The sequence below is a fragment of the Leucoraja erinacea genome, chromosome 11 (assembly GCF_028641065.1).
Source record: "Leucoraja erinacea ecotype New England chromosome 11, Leri_hhj_1, whole genome shotgun sequence".
Classification (NCBI taxonomy): Eukaryota; Metazoa; Chordata; class Chondrichthyes; order Rajiformes; family Rajidae; genus Leucoraja; species Leucoraja erinaceus.
In genome coordinates, this window is record NC_073387.1 from 22816 (window position 1) to 39306 (window position 16491).

At 48.8% G+C, this 16491-nt stretch overlaps 1 protein-coding gene and 1 pseudogene across 1 annotated transcript; both read right to left on the bottom strand.

Moving 5' to 3' along the window:
• Positions 1–561: 561 nt before the first annotated feature.
• On the bottom strand, positions 562–12434 carry LOC129701392 (tubulin alpha-8 chain-like; annotated as a pseudogene).
• Positions 12435–12539: 105 nt separating this feature from the next.
• Positions 12540–15374, bottom strand: LOC129701394 (tubulin alpha chain-like). The gene is made up of 4 exons (XM_055642535.1): positions 14910–15374; positions 14654–14802; positions 13720–14400; positions 12540–12854 (listed from the first exon to the last, which is right to left on the bottom strand). Exons 1-4 carry the CDS (start codon positions 15028–15030, stop codon positions 12558–12560), a joined length of 1248 nt encoding a protein of 415 aa, XP_055498510.1. The 5' UTR covers positions 15031–15374; the 3' UTR covers positions 12540–12557.
• Between the last annotated feature and the right edge of the window lie 1117 nt (positions 15375–16491).

The following is a 16491-nucleotide window of genomic DNA, read 5'->3' on the forward strand; positions in this document are numbered from 1 at the left end:
ATGGAAGAGACCCTGGTGCGAACCTCATCTATGGTGGAGGAGGAGAATCCCCGTTTCCTGAAGAGCGAGGACATTTCCGATGCCCTGGTGTGGAACGTCTCATCCTGGGAACAGATGCTGCGTAGGCGGAGGAATTGGGAGTAGGAGATGGAGTCTTTACAGGGGGCAGGGTGGGAAAACGTGTAGTCCAGATAGCCATGTGAGTCAGTGGGTTTGTAGTGTATGTCGGTCAGAAGTCTGTCTCCTGCGATGGAGAGACATTTAAACATTTAGCATTTAAAGGATATGTGTGCAGTTTCATGTCGAAGAATTGGATAGATTGATATGCGCCAAACGTGGGCAAATTGGATGAGCAGAGTTGCGGCGGCATGGTGGGCATGGACGTTGGGCCGAAGGGTTTGTTTCCACGGTTTGAAACTATAGACGTTGAGCAATTGTGCCTTTACGTCGGACGCAATACCAAACTATGTCTCAAATATATTTAATTTCATAAATTTGATTTACACCAGTATTAAAAAAAAACGAATCTTTCGAGACTAAGAGTAAACCTAGCAATTATAAACCTGTTAGTTTGACGCCAGTGGTGGGCAAATTAATGGAAAGAATACTTAGAGATAATATATATAAGCATCTGGATAAACAGGGTCTGATTAGGAACAGTCAACATGGATTTGTGCCTGGAAGGTCATGTTTGACTAATCTTCTTGAATTTTTTGAAGATGTTACTCGGGAAATTGATGAGGGTAAAGCAGTGGATGTTGTGTATATGGACTTCAGTAAGGCCTTTGACAAGGTTCCTCGTGGAAGGTTGGTTAAGAAGGTTCAATGGTTGGGTATTAATGGTGGAGTAGCAAGATGGATTCAACAGTGGCTGAATGGGAGATGCCAGAGAGTAATGGTGGATGGTTGTTTGTCAGGTTGGAGGCCAGTGACGAGTGGGGTGCCACAGGGATCTGTGTTGGGTCCACTGTTGTTTGTCATGTACATCAATGATCTGGATGATGGTGCGGTAAATTGGATTAGTAAGTATGCAGATGATACTAAGATAGGTGGGGTTGCGGGTAATGAAGTAGAGTTTCAAAGTCTACAAAGAGATTTATGCCAGTTGGAAGAGTGTGCTGAAAGATGGCAGTTGGAGTTTAATGCTGATAAGTGTGAGGTGCTACATCTTGGCAGGCCAAATCAAAATAGGACGTACATGGTAAATGGTAGGGAATTGAAGAATGTAGGTGAACAGAGGGATCTGGGAATAACTGTGCACAATTCCCTGAAAGTGGAATCTCATGTAGATAGGGTGGTAAAGAAAGCTTTTGGTGTGCTGGCCTTTATAAATCAGAGCATTGAGTATAGAAGTTGGGATGTAATGTTAAAATTGTACAAGGCATTGGTGAGGCCAATTCTGGAGTATGGTGTACAATTTTGGTCGCCTAATTATAGGAAGGATGTCAACAAAATAGAGAGAGTACAGAGGAGATTTACTAGAATGTTGCCTGGGTTTCAGCAACTAAGTTACAGAGAAAGGTTGAACAAGTTAGGGCTTTATTCTTTGGAGCGCAGAAGGTTAAGGGGGGACTTGATAGAGGTTTTTAAAATGATGAGAGGGATAGACAGAGTTGACGTGGAAAAGCTTTTCCCACTGAGAGTAGGGAAGATTCAAACAAGGGGACATGACTTGAGAATGAAGGGACTGAAGTTTAGGGGTAACATGAGGGGGAACTTCTTTACTCAGAGAGTGGTGGCTGTGTGGAATGAGCTTCCAGTGAAGGTGGTGGAGGCAGGTTCGTTTTTATCATTTAAAAGTAAATTGGATAGTTATATGGACGGGAAGGGAATGGAAGGTTATGGTCTGAGCGCAGGTAAATGGGACTAGGGGAGAATATGTGTTCGGCACGGACAAGAAGGGTCGAGATGGCCTGTTTCCGTGCTGTAATTGTTATATGGTTATATGGAGATATACAACAAAATTCGCTCTTGCTCTTCCGCCTTCCTGTCCAGATCCGCCGAATCGATGCCCACTTCCTCGTACTCCTTCTCCAGCGACGCCATGTCCACCCGCACGTCCTGGAACTCCCCTTCCTCCAGACCCTCTCCGACTTCCCAGTGGATAAAGGCCCGCTTGGCGTAATTCTTGTCGAACTTGAGGTTCATGCGGGTCCAGGCCATGGAGACGGCAGTGGTGTTGCTCAGCATGCAAACGGCTCGTTGCACCTTAGCCAGGTCGCCCTCTGGCACCACCGTTGGGGCCTGGTAGTTGATGCCTACCTGCGGGGAAGTAAAATAATAGACTCATATAAACTTTTAATAGTATCCATTGCGAGCTAAATGTTAAGAAACGTGGGCACCGGTCGGGAAGGTTCTCGCTTGTTCTGGATGTGGTAGATATCACAATACAGTGTGAACCCGCGGATTGGGTCAAGCTTCTGTTGCGTGGATTGGTCTACAATCTACACCTACCTTGAACCCGGTCGGGCAGTCCACGAACTGAATAGAGCGCTTGGTCTTGATGGTGGCGATGACGTATTGTTGACGTCCTTGGGCACCACGTCCCCGCGGTACATCATGCAGCACGCCATGTATTTGCCCTGGCGGGGGTCGCACTTGAGCATCTGGTTGGCCGGCTCCAAGCAGGCGTTGGTGATCCCTGACACGGACAGTTGCTCGTGGTAAGCCTTCTCGGCGGCGTTCAGGGTCGCGTGGGTCACCAGCGGGAAGTGAATGCGCGTGTAGGGGACCAGGTTTGTTTGGAGCTCGAGCAGGTCCACGTTGAGGGCGCCGTCGAAGCGCAGCGAGGCGGTGATAGACGACAGTAGCTGCACCAGCAGGCGGTTGAGGTTGGTGTAGATGGGGCGCTCGATGTCCAGGTTCCGCCGGCAGATGTCGTAAATAGCCTCGTTGTCCAGCATGAAGGAGAATTCGCAGTGCTCCAGGGTGCAGTGGGTGACCAGCACGGCGTTGTAGGGCTCGACCAAGGCGGTCGAGATCTGCGGCGCTGGGTAGACGGAAAATTCCAGCTTAGATTTCTTGCCGTAGTCGACGGACGGCAGATAAAGCGGAGAGCATTGAGAAGGAGAAACCAGGAGCGCCAGATGGTTGAATAACGGGCGCTGTTTCACGGTTGGAATCAGTTTCACAATCTACCAGCTTCAGGATGCGATCCATGACCAGGTCCACGATCTCCTTGCCGATGGAGCAGTGGCCCCGGGCATAGTTGTTGGCCGTGTCCTCCTTGCCGGGCTGAGATGGTCGGGGTGGAAGAGCTGCCGGTATGTGCCTGTCCGCACTTCATTTACAGGGGAGCGAACAGAGAACGGAGAATGATTCCTGGTCCGAGAACACTAACGCAATTATCAAGAAAGCTCATCAGTGCCTCTACTTCCTGAGAAGATTACGGAGAGTCGGTTTGTCAAGGAAGACTCTCTCTAACTTCTACAGGTGCACAGTAGAGAGCATGCTGACCAGTTGCATCGTGGCTTGGTTCGGCAAATTGAGCGCCCTGGAGAGGAAAAGACTACAAAACGTAGTAAACACTGCCCAGTCCATCATCGGCTCTGACCTTCCTTCCATCGAGGGGATTTATCGCAGTCGCTGCCTCAAAAAGGCTGGCAGCATCATCAAAGACCCACACCATCCTGGCCACACACTCATCTCCCTGCTACCTTCAGGTAGAAGGTACAGGAGCCTGAAGGCTGCAACAACCAGGTTCAGGAATAGCTACTTCCCCACAGCCATCAGGCTATTAAACCTGGCTCGGACAAAACTCTGATTATTAATAACCACTTTCTGCTATTTGCACTTTATCAGTTTATTTATTCATGTGTGCATATATTTATATCATGGTATAACACTAGCATTAGCAGTCAACAGAGCATATATCCTGACGGTGTTCACATCATAGCAGGGGACTTTAATCACGCGGACTTGAAGAAAATGCTGCCCAAATTCTACCAGCATGTTAAATGTGCTACAAGAGGAGCTAACACACTGGACAAGGTCTACTCCAACATCAAGCTGGGCTACAGGGCTAGACCACTACCACACCTGGGTCAGTCGGACCATATGTCCCTGCTCTTAATTCCTGCATATGCCACCCTCAGGAAAACCGCTCCTACTATTACAAAGACCATCACAACCTGGCCTAATGGTGCTTCTCAGCAGCTGCAGGACTGCTTCGACAGGACCAACTGGGAGGTGTTTGAACATCGGGACCTGGAGGTGTTCACAGACAGTGTACTGTGTTACATTAAAAACTGCATGGACACTGTCACAGTGGAAAACGCATCCGGGTCTATCCCAACCTGAAGCCCTGGATGACCCGGGAGGTCCAGCGGCTGTTGAAAGAGAGGAACACCGCTTTTAGGTCTGGCGATAGGGCTTTATACAGCACGGCCCGAGCTAACCTGAGGAGAGGCATCAGAGGCCAAATCAAACTACAGGAGGAAGATAGAGGACCACCTAGACAGTAACAACAGCAGGCAAGTGTGGCAGGGGATCCAGTATCTCACCAACTATAAGACCAACCTTGGAGCTGCTGAAGGTGACGCCTCGCTGGCAGAGGAGCTGAACCACTTCTTTGCTCGCTTTGAAATGGAGGCACCAGAGACAGCCACATCACAGCACATGGTCCACAGCAGCCCAACCCTCAAGATAGAGGAGCATGAGGTGAGGCGCACGCTGCGGGCCATCAATCCAAGGAAGGCTGCTGGACCTGATGGCGTCTCTGGACGCGTGTTGAAGGACTGCGCAGACCAGCTGGCTGGAGTCTGTATGAGGATTTTTAACCAATCTCTGGCCCAGTCCACTGTTCCACCCTGTCTGAAGTCCTCCACCATAGTCCGCTTGCCCAGACAAACCAACATCTCCAGCCTCAATGACTACCGGCCAGTCGCACACTCACACCAGTGGTGATGAAGTGTTTTGAAAAACTGGTCCGGGGTCATATCACATCACTCCTGCCCCGAAGCTTTGACCCCCACCAGTTTGCGTACAGAGCAAATAGATCTACAGAGGACGCTGTAGCCACAGCTCTCCATGCTGCACTGTCTCACCTGGAGCAGCGGGGGAGCTACGTGCGGATGCCCTTGGTGGACTACAGCTCTGCTTTTAATACCATCCTTCCCCACAAACTGGTGGACAAACTGGGGGACTTGGGACTTCCACACCACCTGCATGTGGATAAATAGCTTCCTGTCGTGTCGCAGCCAGAGAGTCAGAGTGGGCCATCATACATCCACAGCCCTCAGCCTCAGTACCGGCTCTCCACAGGGCTGCATACTGAGCCCCCTGCTCTACACACATGACTGCACCCCCGCCCACCACAGCAACACCATTGTCAAATTTGCGGATGACACTACGGTGGTGGGACTCATCTCCGGGGGGGGACGAGTACGCCTACCGGGATGAGGCGGAGCAGCTGACAGTGTGGTGTGAAGAAAATAACCTGCTCCTCAACACCTTAAAGACAAAGGAAATAATAATAGACTTTAGGAAGAATAAAACGGACATGGTACCATTGATTATCAGAGAGGACTGTGTGGAGAGGGTGGCGGATTTCCGCTTCCTGGGAATCCATATTGAGGGGGACCTGACGTGGAGCGTGAACACCACTGCGCTGCTGAAAAAGGTCCAGCAGAGACTGCACTTCCTGAGGGTGCTCAGGAAGAATAACATCACTCAGAGACTGCTGCTGTCCTTTTATCGGTGCTCCATTGAGAGCATACTAACATACTGTGTATGCGTATGGTACACCAGCTGGACAGCGGCTCAGAGGAAAGCGCTCCAGAGGGCCATTGACAACGCCCAGAGGATTGTCGGCTGCCCTCTCCTTACCTTGGAGGACTTACACAGTTCCCGCTTTTTACCATATATATCTTTGATTTGGATGAGAATTAGGATGACACAAAGCTGGGTGGCAGTGTGAACTGTGAAGAGGATGTTAGGAGGTTGCAGGGTGACCTGGATAGGTTGAGTGAGTGGGCAGATGCGTGGCAGTTGCAGTATAATATAGATAAATGTGAGGTTATCCACTGGCGGCAAAAACAAGGGGGCAGATTATTATCTCAATGGGGTTAGGTTAGGTAAGGGGAAGGTGCAGCGAGACCTGGGCGTCCTTGTACACCGGTCACTGAAAGTTAGGCTTACAGGTACAGCAGACAGTGAAGAAAGCTAATGGAATGTTGGCCTTCATACCAAGAGGATGTCATTATAGCAGTAAAGAGGTCCTTCTGCAGTTGTATAGGGCTCTGGTGAGACCACATCTAGAGTATTGTGTACAGTTTTGGTCTCCTAATTTGAGGAAGGAAATCCTTGTGATTGAGGCAGTGCAGCGTAGATTCACGAGATTGATCCCTGGGATGGTGGGACTGTCATACGAGGAAAGATTGAAAAGACTAGGCTTGTATTCACTTGAGTTTAGAAGGATGAGGGGGCATCTTATAGAAACATATACAATTATAAAAGGACTGGACAAGCTCGATGCAGGAAAAATATTCCCAATGTTGGGCGAGTCCAGAACCAGGGGCCACAGTCTTAGAATAAAGGGGAGGTCATTTAAGACTGAGGTGAGAAAAACCTTTTTTACCCAGAGAGTTGCGAATTTATGAAATTCCCTGCCACAGAGGGCAGTGGAGGCCACGTCATTGGATGGATTTAAGAGAGAGTTAGATAGAGCTCTGGGGGCATTGGAGAGGATATAGAAACATAGAAACATAGATTAGGGCAAGAATGTCTTTCCTCAGTTTAGGGCAAGAATGTCTTTCCTCAGAGTAGGTGTAGAGGAGGTTTATCACGATGCTGCCTGGTATTTGCTTAAAGCAGGTTGGACACACTTGTGTCGTTTGCTATATAACGTAGGAGGCCGAGAAGGAACGCGACGGTAGTTTGCACAATGATGATACAGAGATAGGTTAAAAGTCAGAACATTTTACGCAGGATAGAACTAGCAAGAACTCGGCCGCCTGATATATGGTGAGGCCCTGGCAATTTCACTGAGATGTGCGAGTATTTATTTTGCACGGAAACGGGTGGGTGCCTGGAACACGGAGTGTATGGAGGGATATAATTCACATGCAAATGGAGGACTTCTTCCGAGATGATCAAACTTTGCCCGCTCCCTTATCTCAGAGGACTTAGAGAGGCAGAGATCAGCCAGGATTGAATGGCTGAGTGGACTCAATGGGCCAAATGTCTTAATTATATTCCTATGACATATGAATTTGTGAACTTAGACACATTGTCCTGTCAGAAGGCTCTGAAATGGAAAGGACTTGAATGCAGACTCCCCGAGAAGTACTGAAGCAAAATCAAACCCCAAACGCGAATGGAACCGAAAGATAGAGACCTGGAACCGACAGAACCCAGAGCTGTAATCGAACAGACAGAATACTGAACTGACCAGGCGGCACCTAATTGGTGAAGATTTCAGATATTTTTTCCATGTGACAGATGATGGGAGCAGATTAAATGGACGTTTAACTCCTAAAAGCTCAGGGTCGGTGTTTGGAAACAGTCTCGTGTCTGGAGGCGGAGCAAGTGTGACAGGAGCCCTTCCGACATGGACGCCTCCTGGCGTCCTCTTTGGCTGGTCCGGATATTGGTGATGAACGTCACGGATCAGGTTGGGATCCAGGATGTCACGGGCAGGAATCCAGCTCCTCTCATCTTGACAGTAGCCCTCCCAGTCAACCAGGTAGTGGATCCCTCTGCCACGCCGCCGATACTTCTGCAGTGTACACCGGGCCACCGTTAATGGTGCCGGAAGGCGGAGGTAGCAGAGGGGCGGGAGACAGGGAGCTGGAAGACGCAGGCTTGACCCGTGATACGCGGAAGGTGGGGGTGAAACCGCATTATTCGGGGCAGCCTTAGGCGGACAACGTAGCGAGCCTTAGGCGGACAACAGAATCAAGAATGGGCCAATAATCCGGGGTACACAAAAATGCTGTAGAAACTCAGCGGGTGCAGCGAAGGAAATAGGCAACGTTTCGGGCCGAAACATTTCTTCAGACGGATGGAGGGATGCCAACCTAACCCGGGGTGCCAACTTACGGGACTCGATGCGGGAGGGGGGGGGGGATCTCGGGTGGACAGCCACACCCTCTGACCAAACCGATAGCGAGGGGCAGTGGTCCGGTGACGATTCGCCTGTTGTGTGTACCTGGGTACGACGTGGAGCAGGGCAGAACTGGCTTCCTTCCGGGTCCGACAACCGCGCGCACAAATTCCTGGGCAGAGGGAACGGAGACCTCCTCCTCTTGGCGTGGAACAAAGGTGACGTATAAGCATGGGAGCAGTGGAATGGAGACAGACTGGCGGCAGAACTGGGCAGAGAATTGTGGGCATATTCTATCCATACCAATTAGCTAGACCATGTGGCAGGTTTGGCGGTCACCAGGCAACGTATGGTTAAGAAAGAACTGCAGATACTGGAAAAAATAGGTAGACAAAAAGCTGGAGAATCTCAGCGGGTGAGGCAGCATCTATTGAGCGACAGAATGCGTGACGTTTCGGATCGAGACTCTTCGTCAGACTGATGTGGGGGTGGGGAGGGGCCGGGAAGAAGAGAGGAAGAGGTGGAGACAGTAAGCTGTGGGAGATCTGGGAAGGGGAGGGGAAGGAGGAAGAAAGCAGGGCCCACCTGAAATTGGAGAAGTCCATATTCATACTGCTATGGTGTAAACTACCTAAGCGAAATAGGAGATGCTGCTCCTCCAATTTGCGGTGGGACTCACTCTGGCCACGGAGGACGCCCAGTTGCACTTCCCCGTTTCGTAACTTGTCACCGTTCAGATAACAATCTGCCGTCCTGTTCTTGCCACGAGTGGATAACTCACATTTATTCACATTAAACTCCATCTGCCATGCATCTGCCCACTCACCCAGCTTGTCCAAGTCACCCTGCATCCTCATAACATTCTCACAGTTCACACTGCCATCCAGCTTTATGTCATCTGCAAATTTGCTAATGCTACTGGTAATGCCTTCATCTAAGTCATTAATATGTATTGTATATAGCTGCGATCGCAGCACCGCGCTTGTGGCACCCCACTAGTCATTGACTGCATTCTGAAAAGGACCCATTAATCCCTACTCTTTGTTTCCTGTCAGTTAACCAATGTTCTATCCATGTCAGAAATCTACCCCCCAATATCGTGGACCTTATTAAATGTTTTCTGAAAATCCAGGTACACTACATCCACTGGCTCTCCCTTGTCCATTTTGCTTGTTACATCCACAAAAAATTGCAGAGATTTGACAAGCATGATTTCCCTTTCGTAAATCCATGCTGATTTGCACCGATCCTGTTACCGCTATTCAAATGTGCCGCTATTACATATTTGATAATCGACTCCAGCATCTTCCGCGCAACTGATGTCAGGCTAACTGCTCTATAATTCCCGGCTTTCTCTCGCCCTCCTTTCTTGAAGATCGTGATCACATTAGCTACCGTGCAATTCACAGGAACTGATCCAGAATCTATGGAACATTGGAAAATGATCACCAATGCATCCACGATTTCTAGAGCCACCTCCTTGAGTACCCTGGGATGCAGACCATCCGGCCCTGGGGATTTATCAGCCGTCAGTGCCGTCAGTCTACCCAACAGCATTTCCTGACTAATGTGAATTTCCTTCAGCTCCTCCATCAACCTGGGTCATCTGTCCACTAGTACATCTTGGAGATACTTCGTGTCTTCCTTAGTGAAGAAAGAACCAAAGTGCCCGTTTGCGATTTCCTTGGTCCCCATAATAAATCAATCTGTTTCTGTCTTCAAAGGACCCACATCTGTCTTAACTATTTGTTTTCCTCTTCACATACCTAAAGAAGCTTTTAGGTTACTTTCTGTTGTTCGTTAAAAGTTTCCCCATCCTCTGACTTCCCGCTCATATTTGCTATGTTATAAGTCTTTTATTTTATTTTTATATCCTTGACTTCCCTTCTTCTTCTTGCGCGTGGCGTGCACTGCCTAAAGTTGTAGGTCAACTTGTTCTGTTTGCTCTTCTTTCTGCACGTCGGGTTGATTGCAGTAGTCGAAACAGGGTGGACCACGTGAATGCTGTAATCTCGCACCCCTTGACTTCCCTTGTCGACTACGGTCGCTCTTATTCCCCTTAGAATCTTTCTTCCTCTTTGGAAAGAAATGAACGTGCATCTTCTGGATTATTCGCAGATATACCTGCCATTGCTGTTCCACCGTCATCCCTTCTATAATCCTATCTAGTGAACTATAGCCTGCTCCTCCCTCCTGCCTCAATAGTCCCCTTTGTTCAAATGGAATACTGACACTTCCGCTTTTACCTTCTACCTCTCAAATTGCAGATTAAAACATCATATTATGGCCACTACCTCCTAATGGTTCCTTTACCTTGAGGTCCCTTATCAAATCCGGTTAATTACATAACAAAAAATCCAGAATTGCCTGCTCCCTAGTAGGCTCCAGTCCAGGTTGCTCTAAGAATCCTTTCTTCTTTCTTTTAAAAATTTTTTATTAATTTTTCAAAAACAAACAAAAAATGATAAACATAACAGTGATATTGATACATAGGGATCAGGATTACATTAACAACAAGTGTAACCTAAGTATGAATCCAGTGTGAGAATACACATTGGGTATAGACCTCCCGATCTCTATGTAAATAAAGTTAAATGTTTAAAAGAGAACTTGTATATATAAAAACAAAAAGATACAAATAAAAAAATAGAATAAAGAGAAAAACAAAACCCCCTAAACTAAAATAGGCAAAATAAACCAAAAAAATCTGAGCTGCGAAGAATTTCAGTAATTTAGATCCCTGTTTGTCGTCAAGTCCGTCCCACCTTATAAAGGTAAAAAAATTATTAAAACGGTTGGAGAGGGAACACTTAATATCACAGAAACAAAGAAACATAGAAAATAGGTGCAGGAGTAGGCCATTCGGCCCTTCAGATTCAGATTCAGATTCAGATTCAGATTCAGGTGCAGAGCCTGCACCGCCATTCAGTATGATCATGGCAGATCATCCAACTCAGTATCCTGTACCTGCCTTCTCTCCATACCCCCTGATCCCTTTAGCCACAAGGACCTATTAATTCCCTATTAAATATAGCCAATGAACTGGCCTCGACTACATTCTGTGGCAGAGAATTCCAGAGATTCACCACTCTCTGAGTAAAAAATGCTTTTCTCATCTCAGTCCAAAAAGATTTCCCCTTTATCCTTAAACTGTGACCCCTTGTTCTGGACTTCCCCAACATCGGGAACAATCTTGCTGCATCTAGCCTGTCCAACCCCTTAAGAATTTTGTAAGTTTCTATAAGATCCCCCTCAATCTCGATATCCTAGCGAGTACAAGACGAGTCTATCCAGTGTTTCTTTATATGAAAGTCCTGACATCCCCGAAATCAGTCTGGTGAACCTTCTCTGTACCCCCTCTATGGCAAGAATGTCCTTCCTCAGATTAGGAGACCAAAACTGTACGTAATACTCCAGGTGTGGTCTCACGAAGACCCTGTACAACTGCAATAGAACCTCCCTGCTCCGATTCTCAAATCCTTTTGCTACGAATGCTAACATACCATTCGCTTTCTTCACTGCCTGCTGCACCTGCATGCCCATCTCCTCGTCTCCTCTCGTATAATCCATATATAGTTCACACCCATGGGATTTATCATATTCCCACTGGCCAAAGACATTTGACCTTCCCGATTCACTACCTAAGTGCTTTGCTCATTTTTGTATATTCCATCGGGACATTTTCCCATCTCAACATCCTAAAACGTGCTTGTATTTCATCTTGTGTAAGAATGAATGAACTACAGATGCTGGTTTACCACCGAAGATAGACTCAAAATGCCGGAATAGGCGCCGTCAGGGAGCATATCTGGAGAAAATGAATAGGTGACGTTTCGATTCGAGGCCCTACTTCAGACTCAACAGTTTCCTTCAAGTGTTTTTTCTTTTCCATAGATACAGAGCGAAAGGAGTCCCGTCGGCTGGCCGAGCGTGCGGCGCCCATCAATTCCCCTACCTCAAAATTATCCTACACACTAGGGACAATTTACAGACGCCAAATTAACCTGCGTCTTAACCTGCGTGAGCCTTTTTGAGTGTGTGAGGAAACCGGAGCACGCTGGGAAAACCGACGCGACGACGGGGAGAACATACAAACTCCGTGCAGATAAGCACCAGTAGTCAGAATCGAACCCGTGTCTCTGGCGCTGTAAAGCACCAGCTGTACCGCTGCTCCTCCGAGGTAGTTTCCTCTTTTCTTATTGACTGAATTTACCATCCAAGCTTCAGGAAACCCATCATGTTCCTTCATGTTCTGTGGAGTACATCAGAACTGAATTCCCATCACCACGTCTTTAAATGACTACTACAGGTAGGATGAGGACTTACATGAGAACAGCTGCTCCCAAATTACTCTCCCCACTTTCTGCCTAACAATGTTGTTATTTTCCATTCTCCGACCTCAAATAAATCGACAAAACAATCAGTCCTTAAAATAATTTTATCATCTTAAGTACAAAATCTATCAATATAATCTATTAAATCTGTATTAAATTAAACTTTTAACTAATACATGTTATTCTTCCTCTTCCCCCCTTCTCTCGAGGTCGGCGGAATCCACGGCCACCTCTTGGTAGTCCTTCTCCAGCGACGCCATGTCCTCCCGCGCGTCCTGGAACTCTCCTTCCTCCAGCCCCTCTCCCACGTACCAGTGGACAAAGGCCCGCTTGGCGTACATCTTGTCGAACTTGATGTTGAGACGGGTCCAGGCCATGGAGATGGCGGTGGTGTTGCTCAGCATGCAGAGAGCGCGTTGCACCTTGGCCAGGTCGCCCCCTGGAACAACTGTCGGGGGCTGGTAGTTGATGCCCACCTGCGGGCGGAAATAAAAACATTTTAAAATTAATTCCACTTGCACAAAAATGCCTGCATTGTCAGTTTAGTACAGCGTCCTTAAATTATACAAATGACCATTGATTAATAGCTTAGCGATTCCGTTAAATAAATTAAATGGCTGTAATTATTCACCGGATTGCCATCAGAGCCGCAAGCTCCGATACAAGTGTGTTAGTGTCATGAAGGTAAGATGCTGTGCAGCAGGGAAGCGAGCTCTTCCAGCCACCTTGTCCATGTCCACAGTTGGCATATTGGGCTCGTCTCATTTGCATGCGACTGGCCTATATCCTTCTAAACCCTTCCTGTACATCCTATGTTTTGGGAATTTCTATCTATGCTTTAAATGTGGCAAATGTAAGGGATTCTAGCTTTACCTGACAACTCGTTCCAGCTGCGGACTACACTATGAATAGATTAATTGTTCGGGAGGTCCCTCTTAAATATCTCATCTCTCGCCTCACGTAGATGACATCCAATATTGAGATGTTAAGATGAGAGCACATCTTATCCATGTCCCTCGTGATCTTCCACACCAGGATATGCCTGCCCCTCAGATTTCTACGTTCCAAATGAAAAAGAGCCCTAGCCTATCTATCCTCTCCCAAAAACGCAAGGCCACAAGGACAAGGACTGTCCGGATGAGACCCTCCTCCACCCTTTGCAAAATGTTCAAACTCTTAAAGAAGGGTGTGTGCGTGTCTTCGGGTGCTGATATGATTTATTTCCTTAGTACAAATGGTGCCAAGGATGCATTCTTAGTTCGTTGCATGTATGTTGGTATTCCAGCAGATGAGTTATACTGCATGGGTGTGCATGGAAACGCGAGCGTTGGCCACACTCACCTTGAACCCGGTCGGGCACCAGTCCACGAACTGGATGGAGCGCTTGGTCTTGATGGTGGCGATGGAGGCGTTGACGTCCTTGGGCACCACGTCCCCGCGGTACAGCATACAGCACGCCATGTACTTCCCCTGGCGAGGGTCGCACTTCAACATCTGGTTGGCCGGCTCGAAGCAGGCGTTGGTCAATTGGGAGACGGACAGTTCCTCGTGGTAAGCCTTCTCTGCAGAAATAATGGGAGCATAGTTGACGAGCGGGAAGTGGATGCGTGGGTAGGGAACCAGGTTGGTTTGGAACTCAGTCAGGTCCACGTTGAGAGCGCCGTCGAACCGCAGCGAGGCGGTGATAGACGACACTAACTGTGCCATCAGGCGGTTGAGGTTGGTATAGGTGGGTCGCTCGATGTCCAGGTTCCGCCGACACACGTCGTAAATGGCCTCGTTGTCCATCATGAAGGCGCAGTCGGAGTGCTCCAAGGTGCAGTGGGTGACCAGCACCGCGTTGTAGGGCTCGACCACAGCCGTGGAGATCTGCGGCGCCGGGTAGATGGAAAACTCCAGCTTGGATTTCTTGCCGTAGTCCACGGAGAGTCTCTCCATGAGGAGGGAGGTGAAGCCCGAGCCGGTGCCGCCGCCGAAACTGTGGAAGATGAGGAACCCCTGCAGTCCGGTGCACAGATCGGCCTGAGGGGGGAGAATGGACAAAAGCTCAATTCTGTGCCGACGTGTAAAAGGAAGGAGCGACACCAGAGGGTTATGGTGCTCTCTACAGCCGGCGCCGAGCGAGATGGTTCGGTGAGTATCTCAGTGATAAACAGAGCGGTGACAATGAGTATTTGGGAACACCGTGGCCGCAGCACTCGCGAATAATCCAGTGCAACCGGATACATTGGCGCTGTAAGCACGCGGAGCAATTTGCAGTCCCTGAGCAACCTACCAGTTTCCGGATGCGATCCAGGACAAGGTCCACGATCTCCTTGCCGATGGAGCAGTGGCCCCGGGCGTAGTTATTGGCCGCGTCTTCCTTGCCGGTGATGAGCTGCTCAGGGTGGAAGAGCTGCCGGTAGGTGCCCGTCCGCACCTCATCTACATGGCGGCACAGAGAGAGAATTAACCAATGCCACACACTGCCCCCTCTCCGCACGGGAAGGACTTAAGAGAACGCCCAACATTCTCCTCAACCTCCAACTTACCGATCACCGTGGGCTCCAGGTCGATGAACACAGCCCTTGGTACGTGCTTGCCCGCACCCGTCTCGCTGAAGAAGGTGTTGAACGAATCGTCGCCGCCTCCGATGGTCGAGTCGCTGGGCATCTGTCCATCCGGTTGGATCCCGTGCTCCAGGCAATACAACTCCCAGCAAGCATTGCCAACCTGGACGCCAGCCTGGCCGATGTGGATTGAAAGACACTCCCGCTGTTGGCGAGGGGAAACAGGCGATGAGATATTAGGGCGAGAGGTGCGCGTTGGTAATTACTCGTTTGCTGGTGCAGGCCGCGTGATCTACATAATTCCTATTGATCACCACTTGGACTTGTTCATACCCTGTTTGCCGCTCATCATTCATCGTCCCACGCCCAATATGACCACCATCTCAGTTCCACCCAACATTGCAATTCGCAGACTCTCCACGCTGCCTTCGCCAATTGTAACCCTCAAATTCCTCGAAATTGCATTCTTAATTTCCCTGCCCAATATTACCCTAAAAAAACCCCCCCCCCCCCCCCCCCCCGTTGCCGTCTCATTCCCGCTCTAAGTACTCAGTTATCTACCACGTTCCCATTCCTGTGCGCTCTCCCCTTCCCGCGTCCGGTGTCCGTAGACAATCGCTTCCTTCCCCCGTGGATCCCTCGCCCGGGGAACACGCGCGTCCCGCGGACATTCTCCCGCGCGCTGACCATGTTGCTCCGCTCGCGTGGTTCTCGAGACTGTGACGCAATGCGGCGCCGCTCCGGTATTTATACGGCCCCGGGGATAGAACGGTGGCGTTGGCCAAACGCGCGCCGATTGGGCAATGAGGACAATGACCTTGGTTGCCACAGGAAACAAACATAGAAGGTTCCAAGGCGCTCGTTGCTGAATTGTGACGTAATACAATGGACCCCCAGTGACGCAATCCATTGGCTGTCTTTACCTCCCAGATTCCAATCTATCAATTACAGCTGGAAATTAAAGTATCTGACCACATGCCTCCAAATGATACCGAGCGCCAACTATTTGACTTCCTAACCCCATGGAATCAACTGGTCGTATTAATTTAGCTACTTTACCGGTGGGAAAATGGCTGCAGATCACACCGAATGTGATGTTAATCCCACGCATACATGAGATAACCATCAATTTCTCTCCCTTCATCACTTCATAATCCGGGATCTCCGGTCTATCATCCCATTGTCTGACATCAAATGATATTGATTTATTACCATCACCTGTGCTGTGAAAAAAATATTTGTCAGGCGTACTATCCACGCAGATCACATCACTCCTCAGTATATCTGGTAGCGCAACACGAAAAAACGCAAGGTGCAGAGTGTAGTGTTACATCTAGAGAATAAAAAGAGCGTTTTTATTTTCAAGCATGAGGACCACAGGAAGGTAGCGCAGGTGAGGTCTGCTGCGGACAATCTGTCCCTGAATCAGGTGGTACGTTCTTTTATGCTTTAGTACACGCTGTCCAACAGAAGTGGAGAGAAGAGTGAATGACCGGGGCTTAAGGATGGCAGGGAGAGGTTGGGGGTGGGAGTGACCCTTGATTGTGACGATATCATGCAATTA

What these genes read in the sequence shown, in the direction of transcription:
- LOC129701394 (XM_055642535.1), bottom strand. Translation starts at nt 15,030, where the DNA reads ATGCCCAGCGACTCGACCATCGGAGGCGGCGACGATTCGTTCAACACC. An exon ending in TGGATCGCATCCGGAAACTG is followed by an intron (nt 14,401 to 14,653) that starts GTAGGTTGCTCA and finishes CTCCCCCCTCAG; the next exon opens with GCCGATCTGTGCACCGGACT. An exon ending in GGTGCCCGACCGGGTTCAAG is followed by an intron (nt 12,855 to 13,719) that starts GTGAGTGTGGCC and finishes TTCCGCCCGCAG; the next exon opens with GTGGGCATCAACTACCAGCC.